General features: G+C 44.0%; 1 protein-coding gene across 3 annotated transcripts; it reads left to right on the forward strand.

The window, feature by feature from the left end:
- Nucleotides 1–389: 389 nt before the first annotated feature.
- Nucleotides 390–23443, forward strand: LPL (lipoprotein lipase). 3 transcript variants are annotated; one of them, XM_028521210.2, is made up of 10 exons: nt 390–683; nt 6171–6340; nt 10525–10704; nt 11979–12090; nt 12815–13048; nt 14201–14443; nt 16306–16426; nt 17130–17312; nt 18978–19082; nt 21546–23443. In XM_028521210.2, coding segments are annotated over exons 1-10 (1437 nt in total). In that variant the 5' UTR covers nt 390–595; the 3' UTR covers nt 21547–23443. The 3 variants fall into 3 exon arrangements, with proteins under 3 accessions (XP_028377011.1, XP_028377009.1, XP_035888541.1); XM_028521208.2 differs by lacking the exon at nt 21546–23443 and having other exon boundaries at nt 408–683; nt 18978–19086; XM_036032648.1 differs by lacking the exon at nt 6171–6340 and having other exon boundaries at nt 602–683.
- The last annotated feature ends 2586 nt before the right edge of the window (nt 23444–26029 follow it).

Genomic DNA, 26029 nt, shown 5'->3' on the forward strand with positions numbered 1-26029 from the left:
ACTCTCTATAAGAATTCTGGGGAAAAGAAACCCTGTAAGTTACAAAAGGATCCACCAAAATAAGGGTGGGTTTAAGTTTGGACAAAATGAAGTTTAGCAGCTTAACTTCCCCTCCTTGGAAAACTGGTGATTGAGGAGTATTTACCATAAATCCGTATAAACCCGTATTTGGTGCTTGTACAGGGGGCCCCGGAGGGCCAGACCCTTCGGAAAAGCGAGTAGGAAACTCATAGAGAAAGCACATTTCCCCTCTGCCCTTTCACCCTCTTCTCGCTGGCAGGGTTGATCTTCATTATGATTTGCTCAAACATTTGGAAGTGAATTGAGGGCCCTCCTCCCAACTTATGATTTTATAGCCAATAGGTGATGAGGTTTATTTGCATATTTCCAGTCACATAAGCAGCCTTGGAGTGGAAACAGTGTCAGACTCGATTCCTCTTTCTCTGAGGAAACCTGCCACTTCTAGCTGCCCCGTTCTCTGCTTTGCCCCGCAGGACCGAGGCTCTGCCTGTTCCCGCCTCCGGCTCCACGGTGCATCAGTCTGTCCGCGCTCCGGACTGTGCCCTGTAGCTCCGACCGAGCGACAAGCCTCGAGATGCAGAGCAAAGTGCTGCTCCTGGTGGCTCTGGGCGTGTGTCTTCAGAGTCTGACCGCCTTCCGTGGAGGGGTGGCCGCCTCCAACCGTAAGTTTTGCGCGCGGACGCCCCTTCACCTGCAGACTTGGCCCAGCCGCCGCTTGCACGCATCTGGAGAATGAGAGGGAGGGAGTCGGCAGGGGATTCGGATGCGCACGGAGGACTCGCCTAGCCCGAGCGCTGCTCGGAGACGTCACCCAGGCGGGATCGTGGAGAGGCAGGGAAGGAGTTCTCCCTCCGATCTCGCGGGGCCGCTAGCAGTTCCCGCGCTCCCGGTTCCCGCGCTGTCCCCCTCCGCGCCAGCTGAGCCCGTGTTCCCGGGCACCCGGGCTCAGCAGGGAAGGGACAGGGGCAGTGCTAGGGGCGGGACGACAGAGGCGGGAGGAAGGGTCCAGGTGGCAGTGAGCGGCAGTCCCATCCCGGCTCGGGGTGGGGTGGGGGGCGGCCCTGGAATGAAAAGCACACGAGCCAAGGTGACCCTGGCTAGGCTGTGGCTGCGACTCAGTCCCCGCTTGTGGGAGGGCTGGCAGAAAGTGGTCCCTTCTGGAGAAGCCGGTCCAGGGACGGGGGAAGGGTTGCCTGCATCCTAGAAGCACAGAGCACTCTCACTCGGCGTCGAGGTGGGGGTGGGGTACCGGGACCCGTGGCGCGGAGGCCTGGAGACGCCGCATCTTGCAGGCGTCCTGGCGGACACGGGGAAGCTCTCCAGCTGCCACTCTTGCACTTGCACTCTTGCACTTGCACTCTTGCACTCTTGGCTTTTCTGAGCGCCCGGCAGATCTAGCGGCCCTCCTGAAACGTGGGCTTGGGGGTTGCCAGGTTTGCATTGGCTCTCCTTACTGCTCCGGGACCGCCCGCTTTCCTGGGTTAAAGCGTTGGAGGCCCGAGGTGAATTTCTTTATTGCGGTGGGGGTGGGGAGGGTGCGGGTTAGAGGGGAACAAGCGCTCAGTACCAGACCTGCCCGCAACAGACGCAGCCTGATTAACTTGAACCTTGGTTCAGCTAACACAACAGCAACTAAAAGGATTAACTACTTGGCCTTATTGAAGCCAACACAGAACTTACTGCTGTGTGTGTGTGTGTGTGTGTGTGTGTGTGTAATGATAAATAAAATACGGGGGGGGGGGACCCAACAAAAAACAAAAACCGGCAACTGAAGCAAACACTAAGCCGAGGCAGCGTTTCCTCTTCTCTCCGGTGCAGTAGGTGCTTGGAAGCCCTTTCAGGCGGCACGCGCCAGCGTGGTTCAGGTTGCAGTCGGTTTTGTCCACGACTTTTATTGCAGCTGAGAGTTTATTTCAGAGCTGAATTCTGTGGAAGAACATTTTTGCTAGGTTAAAAAAAGTAGATCCCACCAAAGCTGAAGTGGCCAAAAAGGACAAGTATCTTTTCTGTCGGATGAGTTGGAGAACACTAGAGGTTCAGTTAGGAAGTCTTAAACATCTTGTGTGGTGTCACGTCCCCCCTACCCCCCTATAGCGTTTAACGCCATCCGAGAAGACGGTCGGGACAGAGGCCACATTCCTGCTTTTGACAAGTGCACCATAGCGTAGTGTTCCTTTTCCCACAAAACCCACACGGAGGTGTGTCATGCGGAGTGTAAGTTCTTGCTAGGCTGCCCGGAGGGGGTCAGGGCCGCAACTTCCTGGGCTAATCAGTGTCACCTCTCAGAGTTGCTCTCCCCCAACTCTAAAGGGGACTTTGGACAAGACTCAAATTTCTCTCAGGCCCCTCTAATTCTTACTCTGCTTTACGTGGGCACAAGTGATTCATAAATTAAATTGGATTTTAACCACCACATGCTTTTCCTGGCTGTAAATGCATCGAGGAAGCATTTCTTAAGTAGACTTGAAATTAATGCCTGCCATCCTAGCCTCTCACTCTCATGCCCCCCTTATGTTGTGCCTCTCCCACCACAGGGACTTTCCACCCCTTCTCTCCCCCAGAGGAATTCATCTGGGAAGGCAAGAGTTTCAGAGCAGGAAGACACAGGGGTGAGGGAATGGTAAGCAGCACCTCCCAGCTCTGACTCGGTTCAGTCCTTCTCCAGTTCATTCTAAGAAGAGCATGAGGACAGGAGGCACTGCCCTCAGGTTCCTTGTTCTTGGAAGCCAGGGCGAACCTCTGTGTGGCCTCCCCGGGAAAGCTGAAGAGCCAGGAGACCAGCATATGGGTCAGTGACCAGCAGCTGAAGTTCTTTTTGACTGGTCACAGTGAATTCCAGGCTAATGTCTGAATTAAGCATGCTGGGTGATGACAGCAAAAGAGCAGATCCCTCTTGCAGAGCTTGGCAAGGGATTGACTGATTAATAGCTGTATCGAAAGGTGGGAGTCAGGCACTGGGGAAGAGTTTCAAAGGAAAATTTTCACTTTCTTTGAGATGGTGTATTTTTAGCTCAGTCCTCCTTGCTTGCTTTATTCCTAGAGGAAAAATTGGGCTATACAGTTCACTACCTCTATTTTTACCAATATTATATATATATATTATATATATATAATATATATATATGAGAACAGCTAATCTGCTAGTTAAATAAGTCTGTATTGTCTGCATTGGAATATCTGAAAGGACCAATCAATTCAGTCAGATAACAATATTGATTTTTTCCTTCCTCACTGAACTTGTGTTTTGTTTCCACCAATTCATCTTGTTCCTTGGCATTCCGCAGAAGCTGCTTGAGTCAATAACTGTGACCACTGTTCTCAGAGAGTAGACGAATTACCGGTGAGGTCCTTTAGGAGTGTGTGTGTGTGTATGAGAGAGAGAGAGAGAGAGAGAGAGAGAGAGGGAGGGAGGGAGAAAGTAGAAACTTCAAGAAGAATTGCATTATAATTGAGCTAGTATACCTCCTGAACTCTTATAAATGTCAGTCAAATTCATCTAATAACTGTGCGCTGCCTTTAGAATGTCTTTTCTGGGATGCTCCATGCTTTTCCTTTTCAGGAAACGATAATATACCCTCTCTAAATTTATCCTTAAAGTGCTTTGACTTCTCTGCCTAATTTTGTCTCTGTGAGTTATTATCCACACTAAGATAAATTCTCTGTCTTTATGTGCATGCTTAGAGTTTTAGCTATCTATTTAGGAATTTAGGAATAAAGATTACACAGTCACAAAATGCATTAACTTGTAATTTGCCTGGCTCTCCAGTATTTCCCCTTGGTGCTTAATAAGGACAGGCCTGATGGGGCCAGCTTGGCATTGCTGATGTGATAAACTGAATTCAGGATGGAGGTTCTTATAAAGAAGTACACCTTAGGTAGCTCCCCTTTTTTTATTATTCTCAGATGGCTCAAATTTCTAAAGGGACTTGATAAAAGGTTCTTATCCCCTTGAAAGAGTATGTGTAGAGTCACTAATGCCATTTCCATGTATGGAGACAGCAATTTCCTTAGTAACAATGAAGTCAAGCCAGTTCACCCACCAGCCAGGTGCAGCCCTGTGTGTGCTGGACAGCTACACAGACTGACCGCTTCTGGCAGGACCTACCCTCCTCCCTGTCTCTATGTGGCCCAGGTCAATTAAGTCAGGGCTCATAGAGGTTCACAAAGCACATGTCTTCAGGATGCTGAGGCATCCTTGCGGGGTTACAAATGCCTGTAGTGGGAAAATTCCTATGAGAACATCAGGAAAAGGTAAGAGTGCTGTTTACGATTTCAATCATAGAACTGACTTAGAACTGAAAACATCACACAGCATACAGAGTGGTAGTGTATTCTGGTCAAACATTCCATTATGCTTTCTGTAACTTACAATGAAAAATAATTTCCTTGGAAAGTGAAATAAAGGTCTCCAGATAAAAGTTTGTTTGAGAATGTATGAATTTCCTATTATTTTCCTTTGCAAGCTACGTACCCAGCATTAGATCTTGGCTGTGGGAAATTGGAGCTCTCCACGAGCTATTCAGACAATCTGATACAGGGTCTGTGGGTTCAGTACACTGTGTGTGTAAATGCACAAAGCCAGCCTTAATAATTACAAAGACTACTCTTAACCATTTCAAAATTACTAGCAACACCAGGGCCGTCATGTTGCATGATTCTAGGGAGAAATAGACTAAAAGTGAGTGGTGTTCTCTGGAGTTGTGCAAGGCAAGTCTTAAATATCAGTTTGGCAAATAGGTGGTGGGTGAGATCCATCTGCCAGGTTTCAGATTATCCTGCTCTAAAAAGACTGCTAATCAAACATGTTAAAATAAGACCGGTAGAGAGGAGGCATGAGCTATTTGATGGGGAGAGATGTGGGGGAAGGAAACTAATTTAGCTTCACGTTATCTAAAACACTTTCCAACAATAAAAGAACCTCTTGCATATTGGAAGCAGAATCAGATTAAAAACATACAATGCGTTTTTTCCACTGTCAGATAAATAATAAGCCTCCAGAGTGCTTTCTGGTTAGGAAGGAAAAGGAAGTCCTGCATCTTCAAATAAGATGAGAAGCAGAGTGCATTTCTGATGGATGAGTGAGTTCCATGTGCAATCTTACTATAGGAAATAAAAAAAGAGCTTTAAATATCAATCTCTGATTTGAATAAATTATCTTAGAATGTCTAGGTTCTGGAGATTGTGTGTGTGAGTACGTGTGTGTGATCAACTTGCTACATATAATGACTCACTTAGCAAGAGGTAAACACAGGAGTGTTTCAGGAATTTTGAAAAATAATTAAAAAGGAAAATGTTGGCCAGTCCTCAGATAAACCTATGATAAGTTTGGTCAGGTGCTTGTTATCCCATGTATGATAGCATTCTTATTTTTGTATTTTTGGCCTCACTTCTGCAATGCTATCTAAAATCACAGATTTTCAGCTTTTGAATTGTGAAAAGAGGAAGTTTAGCTTCAGAAATTAGAAGTTGCAACTTCTAATTTGCACTTCTATGTAACTCCAGTTACTTATTTTTTGAAAGTTTTAAATAGTGAAATCTGAAATCTACAAGTTATTGCCTTCTTATAGAGAATAAACAGATTACTTTTGACTTGACAAGAAATTAAATATTTTCCCATAATATAATTTCCCTTTGACCGTGTTTGCTTTGTAAACTAGTCTGATTTTATCTGCAGTACAGTTTACTTCAGGTGTTCACTGTGATGTGATAGGTACTGTTTATAAATATCCTGTGAAGATTTATAGACATTTAGATTTATTGTCCAGAGGGACAATAAAGGTTTCCTTTCTGTGCTTATTTGTTTGGGGATTATTTATGAAGAACCAAAGTAGATCTTTCCCCAAACCAGCTTTGCAGTAGGTTTTTAAGCTTTGACTTTGTGGAAGACTAAAGACAAAAGTGGGAAAAGACATACTTGGAGAAAGAGTTAACCATGGTTCATACACAGCACAAGTATTTCTGAACAACCCACTACATGATTGTTGAAAATATTCCGAACCGATGTGTCCTGCTGTGGGCGTGGGAGCCGTTCCATACAAAAGCTTCCTTGTGTCACTAACTTTTCTCATTGCTAATATTTAAAAAAACATTTTGCTGGTGAAAAGGAAACAGTCTTCCAATTAACTTTCTATCCAACTTTTCATTTTTAGAAATTACAGGAGGAAAAGATTTTAAAGACATTGAGAGTAAATTTTCTCTAAGGACCCCTGAAGACACGGCTGAGGACACTTGCCACCTCCGTCCTGGGGTACCAGAGTCTGTGGCTAACTGCCACTTCAACCACAGCAGCAAAACCTTCGTGGTCATCCATGGCTGGACGGTAAGAAAGGCTCTTCAGGAAGGAATGGATTGGGTGGACCCACATCTCACCCAGCTTGTGTTAGTTGTTGGGAACCCAGTGATGGGTCTCCACGTCCCACACTTCTGCTTGTTTCCGGACGGCTTTGCTTTAAAGTTGAATGAAGGCAATTTGGGCTCGGTCCAAGACTGTGGAATAGAAAGTCACAGAGTCATGAGTACCTCCCCCAGGCCACGGTGACCTTCACTTTATCTTGGGTCCCCATGGGTGCCCTCCAACCAGCCATTGCCGTGAGGTGAGAATGGGGCTCTGCTCAGCTGCAGAGCAGAAGGTAGTTGTCATTTTTGGGAATCGCTGGGAACTTGGCAGGATCTTGGTTTACCCAGCACATCACCCGAGGTTCTTTCCTGAGGAAGACAACTGGTGAGAATGAGAGGGGGGCTGGAGTGGAGTGAGGAGGTGTTCGTTCCAGGCCTGGTTTTGCGGTTCTCCAGCTCTGGGATGTGGATCAAGGACCTTCTCATTTCTGGGCCTCAGTTTACTGATCTGTAAAACAAAGAGGTGGGACTAGACATCCTGCCACTTCTGACATTGTGCAATTATAAACTTTAAGGAGCTTTTCCAGAGGTGAAAAGAGGGTAGCCAGCAAACTGTCATGCAAGATGGTTAAACTGCAGTGACATTTACTTGTAAAGAGTATGAATAAACCAGGTCTTTCTAAATATGCTGGGTAGTTAGTCTACGTGCTGCAGTCTTACTGCATCAGGTGTGCTTCAGGTGGCTTTTAATAATTTAAATCCCTAGTGAGCAGACTTCATTGTTTATAAAAAAGGATTTCAATAAAATGATGGTCAAGGAGATATTTTCATTGTGCCAGAGCTTGCAAATGTGGTAATAGGCACTAAATTCTAATGCGATGAATTAGCTAACGATTGTCGTACTCCTAGTCCCAACCGTTACTGACAGCGAAGGACAGTTGCTAAAACTTTTATGGAGATGAAGGCAACTTCTAATAGAATTTACATGGAAGTTTATTCTAACAAAATATATCTACTTACTAGAGTTAATATAGTAAATTACATATCTTTTGATAAGTATACAGACTCAGATTCCTAACATAAATCTTTTTATATTTCAGAAGAAAAGACTTAAATAGGAAAAAGTAATCGATGGTGGTTTAGAGATATTTTGATTGTCTATAGAACTTGGCTTTTAATACTTTTCAAAAAATTTTAAACTTAATAAACATTTATATGACAGGAATAAATTGAATATCTCACACAGCTTATCCCTGAGAGTTTTATACTTTATGAATTTTTAAAAAGATTTTATTTATTTATTTTTAGAGAGGAAAGGGAGGGAGAGAGAGAGAGGGAAACATCAATGTGCGGTTGCTGGGGGCCGTGGCCTGCAACCCAGGCATGTACCCTGACTGGGAATCAAACCCGCGACACTTTGGTTTGCAGCCTGTGCTCAATCCACTGAGCTACGCCAGCCAGGGCACTTTATGAATTTCTTAACATTTTCTGTTAAAAAGGAGAAAACTGTATTTGAACAATGATTAAAATATAATTAAAAAAAAAAGAAAAAAAACACATTTTCTGTTTCTTCTCATACTGAGATGACACAACTAACCCCTCATCAGGGCATGGTGTCGTGTTCCCTCACTGGTCCTCCCGTCTCTTCACCTTGAGTCCTGGCCTTCTGAGAGCCTGGGCTCAGGGGCTCGGCTGCTCGCTGGGACTGGGTGTCACTGCACAGAGCTGGCTGGTCTGCACCACCAGCCAGGCTGGGCTGAGCTCGCCTCAGTGACCTCCCTGGTGGGTTCAGCTGGACCCCCTGGTGCAGGTGGCCAGGGGGGCTTCAGTTCAGCTGTGTGTCTGATAATAAAAAATAAAAAAACTGGCACTGATTTAAGGAAGCTCAGAAGAAAAATTTAGAAAATAATACCTTTCCAAAGTTGAAGAAGGTGGGGACTTACTTGGGTTTCGCACCCCTTTCGTTTAGTTATGGTATGTTGAATTCAAAAAGGAAAGATTTAGGTTAGTTGACAGGCAGTTAATGCAAGGATCAGTCACAGCAGGAGTGAGTTGGGTTACTTGCCCTCTGGCAGGTTGCCTCATTCAGAAGCACCGATAGTACAGAAAAACTTATCATAGGGCCTAACAGCAAACCAGAGTTTCCTGCCTTGTCTGAGGGAAACTGCTCAGCGACTCAGGGGCTGAGGACTCAGGGAAGTGAGGAGGTTCTGCAGCTTTGTCGTGAGAACCCAGAAGGAATGCTGAGCATGCAGGGGGGTGGGTAGGGGGGCGTAGGGCACTTCTCAGAAGGCGATTGGACATGGCTGTGCTGGAGCTTTGCCACCTGCTCTAGGCACAGGGTTTGCATTGTGATGTAGGAGGTCCTCACCCCTGGTGGAAAGGAGGAGGGGTTCACATTATTTTCTGAAGGAATGACATCCTTCTCTCTTGAGAAGCAGCTGCTCAGGGTGGCCCCCAGTTTCGAATGGAGGAGAGGGGAGGGAAGGCAGGACCAGTGTCTCAGGGTTTCATGTGAGGTGGGTTTTCTACAGGTTCTCTCAAGGACCCAGGCTGCACCCAGACTTGAAGCAGACTCGCTGGGACACGTTCAAAGATGATTTAAGGAAGTTCCTGATGGGCTAACATCACTTCTGTACTTTTTCTTGTTTTTTCTTCTCACTTAAAATAGCCACAGAGTTGGGATTTTATCACTGCAAGTAAATTGGAAACCAGGTGGACCCAAGCAGAGATTCCTGAGGTGGAGGGTGACTTTGAGGTCCCCCGGGTCTGTCCCCTTGGAAGGTGTTAGTGAGGTGAAAGCAGCACCCACACTGTTCAGAGAAGTAGTGAGTGGAAGAGCTGGGGTTGGAACCAAGATCCTCTGAGCCTCAAGCCTGCTTTTTCACATCATGGAGCACAGCAACATGGCGAAAGATCACGCAGTTTGTTAGTGTTAGGAGTGAAGTGAGCCATCATGTTTACAAAATTTGGTCTAGAAAATAGACAAAAGAAAATGGAAGCGTAAGTCTGAAAAAATCAACCACATAAATCAAAGTTCCGAATGATGTTTCTTATTTTTTCTATTACAATTCCTCTTAGAAGGTGAAAGGTTTTATAGGGCTCCCCTGAAAAATTGCTGTGCACCTGGATTTCAGAATCTTCTTTGCTGAGTGTGTGGTGACTGACCTGTACTCAGGCCACAGTATGATCTGCTCTCAGGCTGTATTACTGGTGGGTAGGGTTGGGAACTTAAATCAGGTTTGGGAACTTAAATCAGGTGTGCAAGTTTATGGCAGGGTGGTGTACAATTTATAATCTGCAGTTTTTAAAATGCATTTCCACTGTTTAAAGCACGCATACTTTCACAGGTGTCCAATGTCTACCTAAACAGAGTTAATTTGAGGACCCCATAGTTCTTTTTACTTGGAATTTTGGGGCCTTTGTTTTTAACAAGAAACAAAGAATTACTGTTGGCAGTCTGCTTAGTTCCAAATAGGACCAATATAATAATTAGGGAAATATGAGCATAGAACATCACTAATTTCCACACTGATAATGAAGAATTTGAGAGATTTATAAGAGTCTGAGCTGAAGTTGATCATTTTTTTATGTATTAAGAAAGAGATTGCTAAGCAAATGTATCTTCTTTTGGGAGAGATTAGCATTTTTAAAACTATTAGCATGTCTAAAACTATTTTTTATTAGCACATCAAACATTATATGTGACCCTTTTATAAGAAAAAAAGGGCATTTATAGCTGCCAAAATAATTCTATTGGGAAACATTTATTAGCATAATTGATAGTATTGAAATGGATTTTTAAAATAAAGATAGTCTGTAACTCTGCTGCAAAAGTTTAACTTGTTCAGATTGATCTTTTCTTTTAATACCATGAATTATTGGCATTTTCCTGATTCATAAAACATGCTGTTAAAATTGAAAGCATGGTAAGCTGCCATCTGCCATCCTTGAGCTCAGCACACCCTTCCGAGGGCGTCCTCAAGTTTGTCTTGGGAGGGGTGGGCACAGTCTCTGAACAGTCTCTAGCGTGGTTTGGCTCTTCTGTCTTAGCCTACAGTTTCCTCGTGGGTTTGGTTTTTCCCTGCTTAATGTAGGTATAGTGGCTGACATATCTGGACAAGTTGCAGGTAGGTATTCTAAGAAAGCTTGCATTGTCCTCTTCAGGTGACAGGAATGTATGAAAGTTGGGTGCCCAAACTTGTGGCTGCCCTGTACAAGAGGGAACCCGACTCCAACGTCATCGTGGTGGACTGGCTGTCGCGGGCCCAGCAGCACTACCCAGTGTCAGCGGGCTATACCAAGCTGGTGGGAAAGGATGTGGCCACGTTTATCAACTGGATGGAGGTGAGACTGGGGGGAGAGGCCTCATGTGTCCAACACAGATCTGCTGGCTAGAGCTGGACCAGTGGCTGGTTTTTGTTCCTTTCCACTTAGATATAAGTATTTTCTGGGGCAACTCAAATCTGCAGGATGGACACTGGCATTATTTTTTATCCAAAAGCAGCATTATGATAAGAATGATAAAACTATACAGCCAAGGCGTGGTCCTGCCCTGCTCTGTCCTTAGATATTTTCATAGTGAATAGATTTGCTGAGACCAAGAACTAAGTGGGCAGAACAGAGAAAAGCTTGTTATTTCTGGGCATTGGAGGATGTCTTGTTTGGGCTGTTCCTTCTCTATCAGTTGGCTGGCACATTCAATTTTACCCTGCTCTGACCCGTTAGGAGATTCATCTCCTTGACGAAGATATTACTAGAACGTATTCCTTAGAGTGGATTAAAGACCCACATTTTTTTTTTGTTGAGCGCCACGGGAGGGATGGGGTTGATCAGGAAGAACATGGCAGGGACAGTCCATAGGATGTGAGGTGGCCCAGGGTCAGGAGTTCTAACTTACCTGCCAGTTTTACCTGTGTGACTCCTGACACCGTCCTCTGAAACCTACCTTTGGAAGGTTTCTTGGGGCTGAAAGGAAGCTAATTCTGTGATAGGGCCAAATGACTGAAGTCAGATGCTTGGAGGTAAACAATAAGCTATGTTTATTGGACTGACCCTTAAAAGGTTGACCATTGACTCTTTTGCTAACCAGGAACATGAACTTGGGCAAATCAGATCACCCCTGGCTTCTCACCCCATCTGTTGAATGAGGATGCTGGACCATACGTGTCTGCATTCCCTTCCCCTGTAACACTGCCTGGTTTTTAGTCCTTGCTTGGCTAACCTTCAAGAATAAAGTGATGCAGGGCATTTAGAGTAAGAAATAATGGGCTAAGGTTAAATTTGTATGTGTGTGTGTGTGTCTATACACGTACATATATCTATATTTAAATCTATACAGCATATATGTGCATACAGATGTTTTCAGATGTATGGAAATTAAGATTTCAGATATATTGAAATACTTTCTAAATCAAATACATTGTTAAGGGAAGAGAAAGACCTCAACACTAGAGTGTATGTCTTTGTTATCTGTGACACACAATTTAAGTAAGTAGAATTAGTTTCCAGTATTGCCAATATATTGAAAACAATATTTATATTCATTCATTTTACTTCTTTTAGCTTTGATCTCTTGCAAAGAACTGTAAGAGCCTTTTTCTTCTTTCTCTCTTCCGAAGGAGGAATTTAACTATCCTCTGGACAATGTCCATCTCTTGGGGTACAGCCTTGGAGCCCATGCTGCGGGCGTTGCAGGAAGTCTGACCAATAAGAAGGTCAACAGAATCACCGGTAAGAAGGCAGTGCCATTTCATTTCTCTTATAACAAAAGAGTTGAGATGCCTGCCATCCTGAAAGAGAGTGAGAATGTTTGTCAAATGCCCATATGTGTGTGTGTGTTTCTGGGTTTGCCTAGCCACTTGATTATGTCACAGGAGGGCTCTTTTCTGCAGTGCAACGGAATATTGGCCCTCGCTCTCCTGGGCGGGTCTCCTGGCCGAAGAGCAAGAGAGCAGAGACAAGCACAGAGAGCCCACCGGGGCCCCTCCTCCCTCCTCCTGGGCTTTGCTAGTGTGCTGCCCTCCATGCCACCCCTCCCTTCAGGACTGGGAGAATGAAAAAGGACCACCACCATGTGGAGATAGGAAAACACTTACGTGGGCCAGGGGTAGTAGATGGTTTGGTGCATTCAGAGAGGAAGGAAGAACCTGCCAGAGAGGAAGGGCCCTTCACCAACTTCAGAAATAACTTATGAAAGGAAATCAAGTCATCCTGTGAAAATTTCTAATTCATGGTTAGTGTAAGAGTCTCAAATTCCATTTTAGAAGGACCTAAGCCTACTTTTCTAACTCCCAGTAATTCAAAGATCTAATCACTATTGAACAAGAACTAATAAGCATCTGTGTGGCTGCCAATTCTGCTCAAGTGGTGAGCCATGGAATGCTAAGGTGATACTGATGGGGACTGAGAAAGTAGGAATTTAAAAATCTCTGAGGCTTTTTTTCCCCTCATGAAGGCCTAGATCCAGCCGGACCCAACTTTGAGTACGCGGAAGCTCCAAGTCGCCTTTCTCCCGATGACGCGGATTTTGTAGATGTCCTACACACTTTCACCAGAGGGTCACCTGGCAGGAGTATTGGAATCCAGAAACCCGTGGGGCATGTTGACATTTATCCTAATGGAGGCACTTTTCAACCAGGCTGTAACATTGGGGAAGCTATCCGCGTGATTGCAGAGCGAGGCCTTGGAGGTAAATATAATTTAGAAGTTAATGAAATGCAAGTTGTGTTCTTAAGTCTTTTTGGCCCAGTGTCAAACCATTCTCCACAGATATGTTGTTTTAATATGCACATTCAGCCAAGTTACTGCTCAGATGAAGTGCCAGGTTCAGCGCGGTCCCCTTCCTGTGGTCAGTCAGGCATTTCCTCTCTCATGCACCTCGGCCCAAACAGCACTGAGTCCTGCACTCACGGTGCACGGACAAGACGGGTGCGGTTTAGACGAGGAGGCCCACCGCCTTCTGGCAGCACAGATGCTCTCCGGCCGCCTGCTGTCACACTTCGAATGCAGTTGCAAAACGAGTAGAGTTATTTTTTTGGACTTATAGCTTTAAAAGTTAACAAGATAACTTAAAAGTTATTTCAGATAAACAAATCACCATTCTCTAACAACAAATGTTCTCAAATTTTAAGAAGAAAATATAATATTGGCTTAATAGTTGCTTTAATAATTGTGGTAGCTTGTGTTTAATGTATTATTTGCTTTAAGGGAACTTTGCATGCTTTGTGGACAGTGGGACACACCTGTGGATAATATGCTCAGGGCTTTTGTGCACATCATAAAATGTACAGCATCATGTTACTATTTTCAATTATTATAAAAGTTTATAGTAGATACATCCTTATAACATCAATGATTATTTCTATGATTTATTTAATGTAAAAATCATTAGTAGTAACAGAACCCTAGAATTTTGTGTAGCATCTATGATCAAATATTATTTATTTAATAATTATGCTCTTATGATATGGTTTCTAGAATTATGTTTCTAGAAGCATCTGGAATCATTATATGCATTAGATATAGAGCATATAATAAACCTGGGCGAAGTCAACTTCTGCCTTGGATATCTCATATTATAGCTTCCTATACACGCAAGTGTAACAGCGGTAAAGCCATAAGTTCCCTGTACATTTGCAACTTTGACGTTATTGGAGGTAGGTGAGAAGCTGCCACTGAGAATACCTCCTTACATAGAACATACCATCAAAAAGTCATAGGACTAGATCCTGAGGTCGTTTGATTGTTAACACCACACCTGAGCTCTTTCGGACGTGCTAGGTGAGGCGCTCATCGAGGACTTCTACAGAGTTGAAGTTCTCTTTGCTTCCGTCCTCCCCAGATGTGGATCAGCTCGTGAAGTGCTCCCATGAGCGCTCCATTCACCTCTTCATCGACTCTCTGCTGAATGAAGAAAATCCCAGTAAGGCCTACCGGTGCAATTCAAAGGAAGCCTTTGAGAAAGGGCTCTGCCTGAGCTGCAGAAAGAACCGTTGCAACAATGTGGGCTATGAGGTCAACAAGGTCAGAGCCAAAAGAAGCAGCAAAATGTACCTGAAGACTCGTTCTCAGATGCCCTACAAAGGTAAGCTTGAGACTGCTATGAACGGGAAAACCAATCTGATCCTGTTTTCTTTTTTCTTGTTTTGTCATGCTCATTGCATCACACGCACTGATGCTGTTCATTGCAACAGAGGTGATAAAATGATGTTACTACACACTGAGCCCTCACTGGTGTGTTTGTGGGTAGAGAGGAAGTTGTGCTGATCCACTTCACTCAAGTCCGACCTGCCATCACCAGCAAGGCCCAGGGCACACCTGGCACCGCCCTCCTCTGTAACGTGACCGTTAGCGTGTGCCTGCCGTGGGCACCAGGCTCCGAGCTTATTTGAAACCATCCATCCAGGGTCAGCAAACTACGGCCCATGGGCTGCATCTGGCCCACCACCTGCTATTGTAAATAGAGTTTTATCAGAATAAAGTTGCTAGTGTTTGTTTTTGTATTGACTAAGGCTGCTTTCCTGAGACAGAGACTGTATGGCCTGCAAAGCCTCAAATATTTACTATCTGGCCCTTTACAGAGAAAGTTTGCCAGCTCCTAAAGTTTGCTTTAAGTGAAGGCAAGAACCACCTCTATTTTAAAATAGAACTATCTCTGGGAGGGAGAATATACCAAGCCTCCTGAGGTATATCCATCTCATTATGAATTTGTTCTCTCTTGAATTTCAAACATGGCAGCTTGCTTAGAGCAAGACCTACAGGAACTGAGGGGAGGCAGGAGAGGAGACAACCAGGTACCTGGCCAGAAGGACTAGTGGCGGGAGGGCTGGCTACGAGGAGTCAGTGGCAGTGCCAGGGAAGGAAAGACATTAAAGAACAATTCCCCACAGAGCAGGTATCTGACGGAGGCATCTGTTTGTAAGGTGCTTTATGACAATCTCTAGAGGCGCATTCGGTGGCCCAGAGGTTTGGAGCACCTCTCATTCAGGGAGGCCTTGTAAGTCATGAGAGATCCCTCGCACTCCCTGGCTTTTCAGGATGAAGGCGTGTGTGTGAGGTGCAGGGAGACCCAGGTGTTCCTGCGGCACCACCCAGAGCTCCGCCACATGTCTGAGGTGCTCCGCCAGGCCCGGCCGCTCCTGCAAGGGCTCCGTTTCACCTCAGATCTGTTTCTCTTCACCCTGTAGTAGCTGTGCTTTAAGCCTGCTGCCTTTCCTATGCCCTCGTCTTCTCCTCCATCCCATCTCCTCAGGGTTTTTGATAGGGATGGACAGAGCAGGGAGGAGAGGTTCAAGTTCAGGTACCAGCCTCCAGAGGTTGTCTCCCACACAGGACGCTTTAGGATCTGGTGGTCTGTACAGCCTTGCTGGTGATACAATGAGACGAGTTTTATTGGGAGACTCTGTGCTAGATGATGGGGGGACAGAGGATGAGTATGATCCCCTGACCCGGGGGAGTGTAAGCACAGGGTAGGGAGGCCAGACAGACCCATGAAATACGAAGAAACATAGTCACAGACACTGACACAGTAACAAATGCCAAATATGCTTGGTATAGATGCCAAGGGGCCAGCTGGCCAAGAAAGAGGTGGAGTTCATGGAGAAAGCATCGTGGGAAACGTGGCCTCTTGATGTCACCTCCCCAGTACCCCATCAAAGATGACTGCTTTCTGGGCCTGCTAGGCAATTCAGACACACCTGGACTTCCCTATCCACCATAACATTACTTTTTTTGAAAGGGAGTAGAGCTCAAGGTTTGAATTGCTTAGTAGCGGACACTGTACAGACACAAAGAAATCTTTTTAAGCTGCCCTGACTGTCCTGTGTGCACACTTCTTGCCTGACCCCTAGTGAAATCCAGTCTGTGGTTGTGAGTTGCCTGCTTCTTGGGGTGCTGTGGTGTTTCCATTAAGACTGACCAGCACCTGCTTCAACTTTCTCCCTACAGTCTTCCATTACCAAGTAAAGATTCACTTTTCTGGGACCGAGAATGACCTGCAGACCAACCAGGCTTTTGAGATCTCTCTGTACGGCACAGTGGCCGAGAGTGAGAACATCCCTTTCACCCTGTGAGTAGCAAATGGCCAGACCTCCCGCCTGTGGGCTCATTGCACACCGCCACCTGCCCTAACCATTGGTCTGAGGAACAGGAGAGGAGTAAGCCACGGAGCAAAAGAAATATCCAAAAGAATTTTAGAAAGCTGTACGGCAGAAATGTCCGTTATAGTGGTGCATGTGATGGCATGGGCCAGACACGAAGTAAACATCCGTCCACAGTGAGGCCGAGGTTGAGTGAGCTGGGATTTAACAAATCAGCACCACCAATCTAGCCTCTAAAAATGAGACTCTATAAAACTAGGTGAAATAGGGCAAGAGTGGAAGGTAAAATATGAAGTGAACAAAGAAAGAACAGAATTGTACGTGCACCGTGATTGTTACAAAAGACACACATGTTCACATATCAATGCAAATTGAAAGAGAATCCATGACAATCATGTCTCTGAATGATGGGCTAGTGGACTTTTTCTCTTAAAATTGTATTAAATAGTTCATATTGTTAGGATAAAAGTTAGAACTGATTAAAGGAGCAGAGCTATCTTTTGAAATACACTAAATGCCATTGACATTCATCTTGAGTATTTTGTTGGGCATTTTTTGCATTTTTAAAATACCTCCCAAACAATAAAACTCTTTACATCTTGGGAGGAAGAAAAGGGGGAAAAAAACTCTTGATTCCCAGAACTAACCAAATTTGCTGATTTCTGTGCTCAGGCCCGAAGTTTCCACAAACAAGACATACTCCTTCCTCATTTACACGGAGGTGGACATCGGGGAGCTGCTCATGCTGAAGCTCAAGTGGAACAGCGACTCCTACTTCAGCTGGTCCGACTGGTGGGGCAGCGCCGGCTTCACTGTGGAGAAGATCAGAGTAAAAGCAGGAGAGACTCAAAAGAAGTAATTGCATTTATTTTTCTTCATTCCCTTTAGACTTCTCTCTGATATCATTACCTAGAGATAGTATTTCTGGAGCCTGCCACACCCAGGTGAAATTTTTTTAAAAGATTTTATTTATTTATTTATTTATTTATTTATTTATTTTTGAAGAGAGGGGAAGGGAAGGAGAAAGAGAGGGAGAGAAACATCAGTGTGTGGTTGCTTCTCATGTGGCCCTCACTGGGGACCTGGCCTGCAACTCAGGCATGTGCCCTGACTGGGAATCGAACTGGCGACCTTTTGCCTCGCAGCCCACACTCAATCCACTGACCTATACCAGCCAGGGTCAGGTGAAATTTTAATAAGCTTTGTTGTTAAAACTGTATCAGCTAGTAAGTGAAATGAGTCAGACAGAAAGACGAATACTGTATGATTTCACTTGTATGTGGAATCTGAAAAAACAAAATAAGCAAGCAAACAAACAGAACAATCAGACTCATAGATACAGAGGATAAACTGATGGTTGACAGATGGGAGGGGGCTTGGGGGGCTGGGTGAAAAGGGGGAGGGATTAAGAAGTACAAATTAGCAGTTGCAAAATAGTCATGGGGATGTAAAGTACAGTATAGCTTTGGGAATATAGTCGATAACTGTGTGGTACCCGGTGGGCACTAAACTTATTGGGGGAATTACTTAATAAATTACGTAAAGTTTAACCGTTATGCTGTACATCTAAAACTAATATAACGTTGAATGTCAGCTGTAATCTAAAAATTTAAGGAAAGTGTATCAGCTAGATAATTACACCTATATATTTATTGCGGAAGTGTTCTTTAACTGTCATACTAGGGAAGTAGTATATCTGAATTTCATGGAAAGACGGCATGAGCCCCCGTTGGTCCCAGTTATGAGTGACAGCTGAGAGGAAAAGTCGGGAATTCCAGCTTCTCGTTTTGCGTGGCTTCTTGCAAGCACAAAGCAGTTATGGAAAGAACCTTGGAGATGTTACTTTAATGTTCAAGGACTAGCACCAACCTCTTCAAGAAGGATGAGATGCCAAGAGCATCCTGTTTCCCCAGGCCCACCCCACACATATCTATAAAATGAATTGTGTAGAGAACCCCATAGGACTGAGAGCTTTTATACTAAATGGACAGGGATTTTGCAGCTACAGTGTTACTATAATATTGTTCATGCAAATATGGTGTTTTAAATTAATATGGATAAGTTATTATTTCTCTTTTGTAATTTTCTTTGATAACACATAAAAAGAGAAGGAGAGGTTGTGGCTGGAGGAGCAGAGCCCTTGTTTCTCTGGAAGAGCCAGCGGAAGGCTGGTTCGGGAAGTCCCTAAGGCACGCACTCAGGGGTGGGGAAATTGGTCTGGAATCAGCTCGTGGTGAGAACCTTGTGGTTTTAAGGCCACCCCAGGCTCTTTGCATGCAGTTTAGATTGATTAACTGGCTTTATTGCTGAATGGTGGGCCAGGCCCTCAAATAACCCTCTGACTCAGAGGTGTGACTGGCCAGAATGGCCTGCGTGTCAACAGTTAATTGTTGAAAATATCAAAACAATTAATTAGATGGATCACGTGGGATTTAAATAGCCCTGACCCAACCACCTGTCTTTGAACCACCTTTTTCCTGGCTCCACATGGCACGCTCACACCCATGTTTTTCCTCCCAGGGTGGTCTTCTGCTCCCGGGAGAAAGTGTCTCATCTGCAGAAAGGGAAGTCATCTGTGGTATTTGTGAAGTGCCACGAGAAGTCCCTGAATAAAAACTCTGGCTGGTGAGCATCAGGGGCCAAAGCCCCCCGGGGTCTGTGGGCTGGTGTGCCGAGGGTGCTGCTGTGTGTGGGGCCCTGCACCCAGAACTGCAGGCCCGTGTTGATTCCTGTGATCAGAGCCTCCTGGAGTCTTCCTAGCCCTTCCGTATAGACATCAGACCGGTCCTTTTGCTTTGGGCAGTACTTGTTCTTTTATTCTGTCTCTTTCTGCTCTTTCTGCCTGCTCTGACCTCCATCCCTGGCACACTTTTTGGAGTTTATTTCACTTCTTGAAGAACCACAAAATCTCCGCTTGTGCTTTCCCCTGCACAGCATTCCTGCTACCTCGACGATCGTGTGTGCAGAGCATGTGGCACACGTTAGCAGTCTCGTGGCTGTGGGTGCAGCTCCTCGTGGGGTGCATCCAGGACAGCGAAGCAGCAGCTGCAGCCACATAGTCTTTCTGTGATGTTCTTAGTGCCGGCTGAGCCTGGGGCAGAGGGCCCAAGGGGCAGTCCCCAAGCATCCATCTCAAAACTCCAGAGGTGGGGAGTTAGTGGTGGTACTGTAGGAGACGGTTCTCCGTCTCTTTTCCATCTCAAAACGGCTCCCTGGCTCTTTCCTACCTGACCTTTCAGGCTAATCCGTGTGGCAGCTGTCAGATGAATTTTTCCAGAGCGTCAGTACTAAGTGGAGACTGAGCATGTGATTTTCCCCATCCCTTCTTGACTCGCTGCCCTAGGCCAGTTCATTCCTCCACTCACTCGCCTGCCAGGAGAAGGCTTACATCTTGTCTTACCAGCCAGGGACGCAAGAAGCAGTGGGGGAGGCTGGTCACAACGTTATCTGCAAACAGAAAAAGTAGTCACTTTTGGTTTGCCTTTTCCCAGTTACATTTGTGGACAAAAGTACGGAGTAAGAGTTGCCTAGTCAGAAAAAGCACATTAAAGACCCTATTTGAAAGATCTCTTTTATTTTTAATTAGTATTTTATAATGTAAGTTATCCATGGGTAATTATGGGTTATGGATAGATTAGAAAAGAGAGGCAAAAAGGAAATAAAATCACATGGCTCTGTGGCCCAGGGACAACCCTGGGTTAGTTAGCATTTTAATGTACAGGCAGACCTCACTTTACTGCGCTCCCTGGACACTGCGTTTGTAACACATTGAAGGTTTGTGGCCACCCCGCATCCAGCAAAGTCTATTGGTTCTACTTTCCCAACAGGTTCAGATAATGTTTAGCAGTTTTTAGCAATAAAGTATTTTTAATTAAGGTATGTGCATCATTTTTTAGACATAAAGCTATTGCACACTTAATTGACTACAGTATACCATGAATTTTCTGTGCTCTGAGAAACCGAAACATGCATGTGACTCACTTTAATGTGTCACCTGCTTTTTTGCAGGAGTCTGGGACTCATCCTGCAGTATCTCTGAGAGACACCTGTGTGTATTTCCAGGTTTTCTCTATGCACGAATAATATTTATATTATTTTACAGAAACAGAATCATGGCATATGCACTTGGAGTGCAAGGTGGGGCCATCTGGATTGAGAATGTTCATGCAGGATACTCAGGATAAACTTGAATGGAGAATAGTTACTGGCATTGAGCCGGGCAGAGTAACCGAATTCTTATTCTAGTGGAGACTGTTTTACTGAGAGGTTCTTTGCTTTGTTTTTCCTCATCACAAATTTGAGGCAATTTCAGATTTGCTTCAACTCTTAGAAAGGGACTCCTTTGCCTGAATCCATGTCACATAAAAACATACACAAATGCACACATACACATACATTCTCCATTCACAACTTTAAATCTATATGTGAATGTAAAAAAAGAAAAAAGAAAAGAAAAGAATCCTAGATTAGGAAATAATTCCATTTGTTTATAAGGTATTTCTGGTCATATTACTTATAGGTTACCAGAATTTACCTGAGAAAGTCTAATGACACATTCTTTGTCTGATTATAGGATTGCTGAGACAACAGATACTTAGGCAGGTTTTTTAAAAAATGCATCTGAACTTTACCTAAGAGGTAGTTATGAATCAGATTAATAAGCTTCTGCAGTTTCCTTGTGATTAAATTAATCAAACAAAAGCTTTTGTTTCTATTACCTTCTGACATAACTCTTGAGAAGTGTTATGTCACAAGAAAAAAAACAACAGGCATTTCATTTGGCAAGTTTTAGAAGTAATATATCTTCCTAAATTTCGAAATCATTTGGTTTAGTCTTCTGAAAATGATACGCTTTACTGGGACATGGCTAAGTAGATGCTGGCGTGCCTGCCCTTTCTAGGAACCCGCCACTTTCTCTGGCCCATTACCTGCGTTTCCCCTGGGTTTATTCTCATAACTTCGTTCTGAACTTGCAGTTGAAATCCTTTTCCTCCCGAAGTGGTGGGGGAGGGGAGAGGGTTGTAAAACTCTAAGCAGATAATAAATCGCCCTTCCTTCTCTCTTGCTCTCTTTTTTTTTTTCCCTCAGAAACTGGGCAAACCTACAGACGGAAGAACAGCACATGAATTCTGTGAAGAAGGAAGTAACTTTTACAAAAGATGCCCAGAGCTTTGGGTGGTTAAAAGTGAATTTTCCTGAGTATTAATCCCAGCTATCCTTGTTAGTTATTTTAAGAGACAGTCTCAAATACTACAAAGTGGCTAATTCAACTTGAGGAGTACAGTGGCCAGATAGCACATCCTACAACATTAAAAAACAGCAGGCATGAAGAACTCTGCATTCTGTCCCTTGAGAAAGAAACAGGAATTGTTTGGGCCGTGGTACAATAATAAAGCTTCTTTATGTGATGAGCTTAGCCATAGCCTACGATTGATTGAAACCTCATATTTTAATCGGAATTCTGCATTCTCTGGATTGATACATTCTCAAAGTTCACCCCAAGTCTGAGCACAGAAAATACTCTTTTCTGGCCTGAGTTCGACCCACTTCCTGACTGGTCTAAACACCTGTCCTGTTGGAACGGTTCCCCTCTTGTCACTGGAAGCGGTTCAGGAGCGAACCAGGAACCTGTGGTCTGGAGCAAGGAAGGGAGAATGGAGTTGAACTGAACCTTTAAACACTCTGTGTGGCTGGTTGCATCATAACTAAGTTACAAATTAAAGGAGATATAAAATTTAGAACAATTAAATCTTAACAGGCTCTGCAGTTTATTGCTTAATCTCTTCCGTTTCTTGCTTTGTCTCAGTTATATTTTAACAACGCTCCCACGGTAGTTGTTAAAAGGAGCCTGTCATGCTCAGCTGACACATAATTTTAACTATGGAGAAAGGAAGTGATCCCATGATTTTAGTACCAGATTTTCAAAAGTGTGTTCACCGGTCTGAAGTCATGTACTATCCGGCGGTTCCTACTCAGTCTCAGGCCTGCCTTGGCCACGCCCCAGTCACACTTTGAGTGTCTCTTCCCTGGCTCCAATGAGAAAAAGTGTTCGAAGTCAAATTTTGCATCCCTCGAAGGCCTACAAGTTTTAGACAAGGGCTGTTTTTACTAAGTAGAGAGATGGAAAAACCACTGGGACAAATTTATAAAAAGTGCTTACAACCCTTGCAGGAGATGGAAAGAATCCTCAGTTGCCACAGCCGCATGCAGTGTCATCAGAGTTGTTTTTAATGACTCAGGAGTGAGTGAACAATTATTTATAATCTAGATCTCCTGTGTTCAGTTGCTTTTTTATATAATTAATATAAAATTATAAAGAAGTCACCTATCTCAGAGGCTGTTGTGGGGAACCCAGACTGTGAACATGTTGCGGGCACCTGCACACACATCCGCAGAGAAAGCCCCGCCCGTGTGCTAACCACTTGGCGCCGCCTGGGAGGCGGGCGATGGAGGGGTGCAGGGTTTGTAGGCCCTTCATCCGAGGGGCATGGCTGCGCCTGTGCGGAGCACGGTGAATGCTGGGATCGATATCAGCCGGTTTGGCACGAATTCTCTCTGAAAATAAAATGTGTGATTTGTGATTGGCCTTCCCTCTTTATTGTTAATTCATTAATTTCCCAGATTTGGGTTTTGAGCAAGGGTACATAAACTCAAGAACGTGAATCAAATCAGTGTATGGCCCTGGAAACTCTGGCTTCTCTAGACTTCACTACAAATTATATATTAACAGTGCTTTGGCTTTACATGTTATTTATTAGCTGTAAATACATGTGTGTATGTGTAAACGGGGGTTGTACATATCGGGAAAGTTGCCACGGCAATCTGCATTTCTAGATGTGTGGTGCGAACTTTGTACGTGTCTTTATCAGTGCTGGTCTCGCTGGGCCACCGTACTCTGGTGACGTAATGCAATGATATGGGCTTCAGAAAAAACAAACTTACTAAACTATGTGAAGTTTTAATAAAATTGACAAAATTTTATTACAGCACTAAGTCATCATTTCGTATTATTTAGTCCCCTAAAATAGAAATTTATTCTTAGGGCAGATTCGTTCAGCACGTTTTTACTGAGTAACTGCTATACTTAGTAAAAAAAATACGGCTTCTAAAAATAACAGTACACATTATGTGTATTTTTTGTATTTACCTTTTGTACAGGGCCTTAGGGATCCTTTATTCACTTATTGTCAACACATGACAGCCCATGGGCCAAATAATCTACTATAATCCATTTTTACATGGCCCACAAACTAGTTTTTTTAATAATTTTTTATTTTTCAATTCCAGTTGACATACAATATTATATTAGTGACAGGTGAGCAGCATAGTGATTAGACATTATGTAACTTTCAAAGTGGTCACCCTGGTATTTTTAGTGCCCACCTGCCACCATACGGGCTAGTACAGTGTTAGTGAGTGCCTCGCCTGTGTGTGCCGCACTTTACATCCCCGAGACTATTTTTATAACTGCCAATTCGTACTTCTTAATGCCCTCACCCTTTCCCCCATTCCTCCGACACCACTCCCATCCGGCAACCATCACAATATTCTCGGTATCCATGAGTTTGTTTCTGTTTTGTTTATTGATTTACTTGTTTTTTAGTTACACACATAAGTGAAATCATATGGTATTTGTCTTTCTCTGTCTGGCTTACTTCACTAAACATACTACCCTCTAGGTCTCTCCATGTCTTAGAGATCCTTTAAACTTAACTATGGGTGAAAATGATACAGAATTTTCCTCAAGAAAATACATGCCAACTTTTGAATTTTCCTCAATAAAATACATGCCAACAATTGAATACATGCCAAATTATCCTTCTTGCCTGCAGGATAATTTTCCAAAAAATGTTAGATTAATAGGAAAACATCTTTAACCATTTTCTGGAATACATTGTCTCTTTCTGAGGCCTAAATGTTAGCTGCAAAGAGATTGGCATTTACAATAAAACAAACCAGTGGAACGGGAGGCACACAGTTCAGAGCTCTGTGCTGGGCTGTTGTGTGGCGGAAACGAACACAGGAAAGCACCCACGAGGCTAAGGAGGGGTCGCTTCTCAGGACAATCAGGACGAGTTTTTGTTTCAGTGGCCCCTGACCTGAAATTTATTGCTAGTTAGGCATAAGGTTTTCTGGAGCTGGGGTATCCCTGAGAGGAAGAGACTCCCCGGTTCACCCTTTCCTCACTGCTAAGCAATGCTTGCTGCTGTAATAAAAAAGGCAGACAATAGAGGATTTGGCGAGGATGTGGAGAAACGTGAGCTTACATACATTGCTGGTGGCAGTGTGAAATGGTGTAGCCACTCTGGAGAATAGTTTGGCAGTTTTTGAAAAGTTAACCATAGAGTTTAACCCATGTGACCCAGCAATGCCATTAGCTGGGTATATACCTAAGAGAAATGCAAACATGTGTCCACTGAGATTTGACAGAAATGTCACAGTAGCATCATTCATAACAGCCCCAGAGTGGAAGCAACCCCAGTGCTCATACACTGGTGAAGAGGTAGATGAGATGTCCACACAAATGAGTATTGTTCTGAAATTAGAAGAACCAATGGCTGGGACAGGCTGCAGCATGGATGCACCCTGAACCACGTTGGCTGTATGAAAGAACCACATGCAAGAGACCACATATTATGTGATTCCACTAGTATGAAAGTTCTAGAAAAGGCAGTTTATAGAGACAATAGATTTAGTGGTTTCCTGGGGAGGGGAGTGGAAAGAACAATTGACTATAAATGGATATAAGGGATTTTTTTGGGAATGATGGAAATTAGATTGTGGTTGGAAAAGGACAACTGTGTAATTTGCCAAAGACTGTACACTTCAAATAGGTGAATTTTATGGCATATAAATTTTGCTTCAATAAAGGTCTTAAATGCGTATACACCTAGACCTGTGGGGATAGACATGACCACATGCTATCCCCATATGTGACCTGGGAAACTGTATTCTGTGGACCTACCTCTCTGGCCCCTATGGGAGGAGCTCTGCAGGGCTCACCACCATCTTCTCACACTGGCCTCGAATCTCCCAAGGGCCCGCATATGGCAGAGTTTGTCCTAAGTGAATGCCGTCAATAAACTTGTCCTATTAAAAATGTCTTATTTTAAAACACCCTGATTCAGTAAGATTACAGGCCCATTTGTGATATGTTTCTCTTACTGTAGAAATGCTAATGTCTAGAAAACTGCACTCTGAAATGCATCTCATTGGGAATTCTCCATAGTTAGAATACCTCTAAATAACCATCTTTGGAAGTAGTAGTATTATTAGAAATCACCTAATACAAGACACTCAATCTTTAGCTGACGTAATAAGCCCAGAGAGGTTGAGGGACTTGCCTGAGGTCGTAGTTCTAGTCAGCGGCACACACGGGCCTAGAACTGGTTCTTACTGGTTAGTGTTCTGTGTATCCACGTTTCCATCATTCTGTCTCCTGAATACTTTATGAACTATGTGCTTCATTTTGAGTTTGCTTCACATACAAACACAGCACCATACATTTTCCATGAGAAGGTACATGCCTGGGACTTCTAATAGAATAAATGAATTTGCACTAAAAGCCTCAC

This window comes from Phyllostomus discolor, chromosome 8 (genome assembly GCF_004126475.2).
Source record: "Phyllostomus discolor isolate MPI-MPIP mPhyDis1 chromosome 8, mPhyDis1.pri.v3, whole genome shotgun sequence".
NCBI lineage: Eukaryota > Metazoa > Chordata > Mammalia > Chiroptera > Phyllostomidae > Phyllostomus > Phyllostomus discolor.

Bases quoted from the DNA above. Each gene is read 5' to 3' on its own strand.
- LPL (XM_028521208.2), top strand. From the start codon at position 596: ATGCAGAGCAAAGTGCTGCTCCTGGTGGCTCTGGGCGTGTGTCTTCAG. The intron at 6,341-10,524 runs GTAAGAAAGGCT...TGTCCTCTTCAG, and splicing joins TGGTCATCCATGGCTGGACG to GTGACAGGAATGTATGAAAG. The intron at 12,091-12,814 runs GTAAGAAGGCAG...CCCCTCATGAAG, and splicing joins GAAGGTCAACAGAATCACCG to GCCTAGATCCAGCCGGACCC.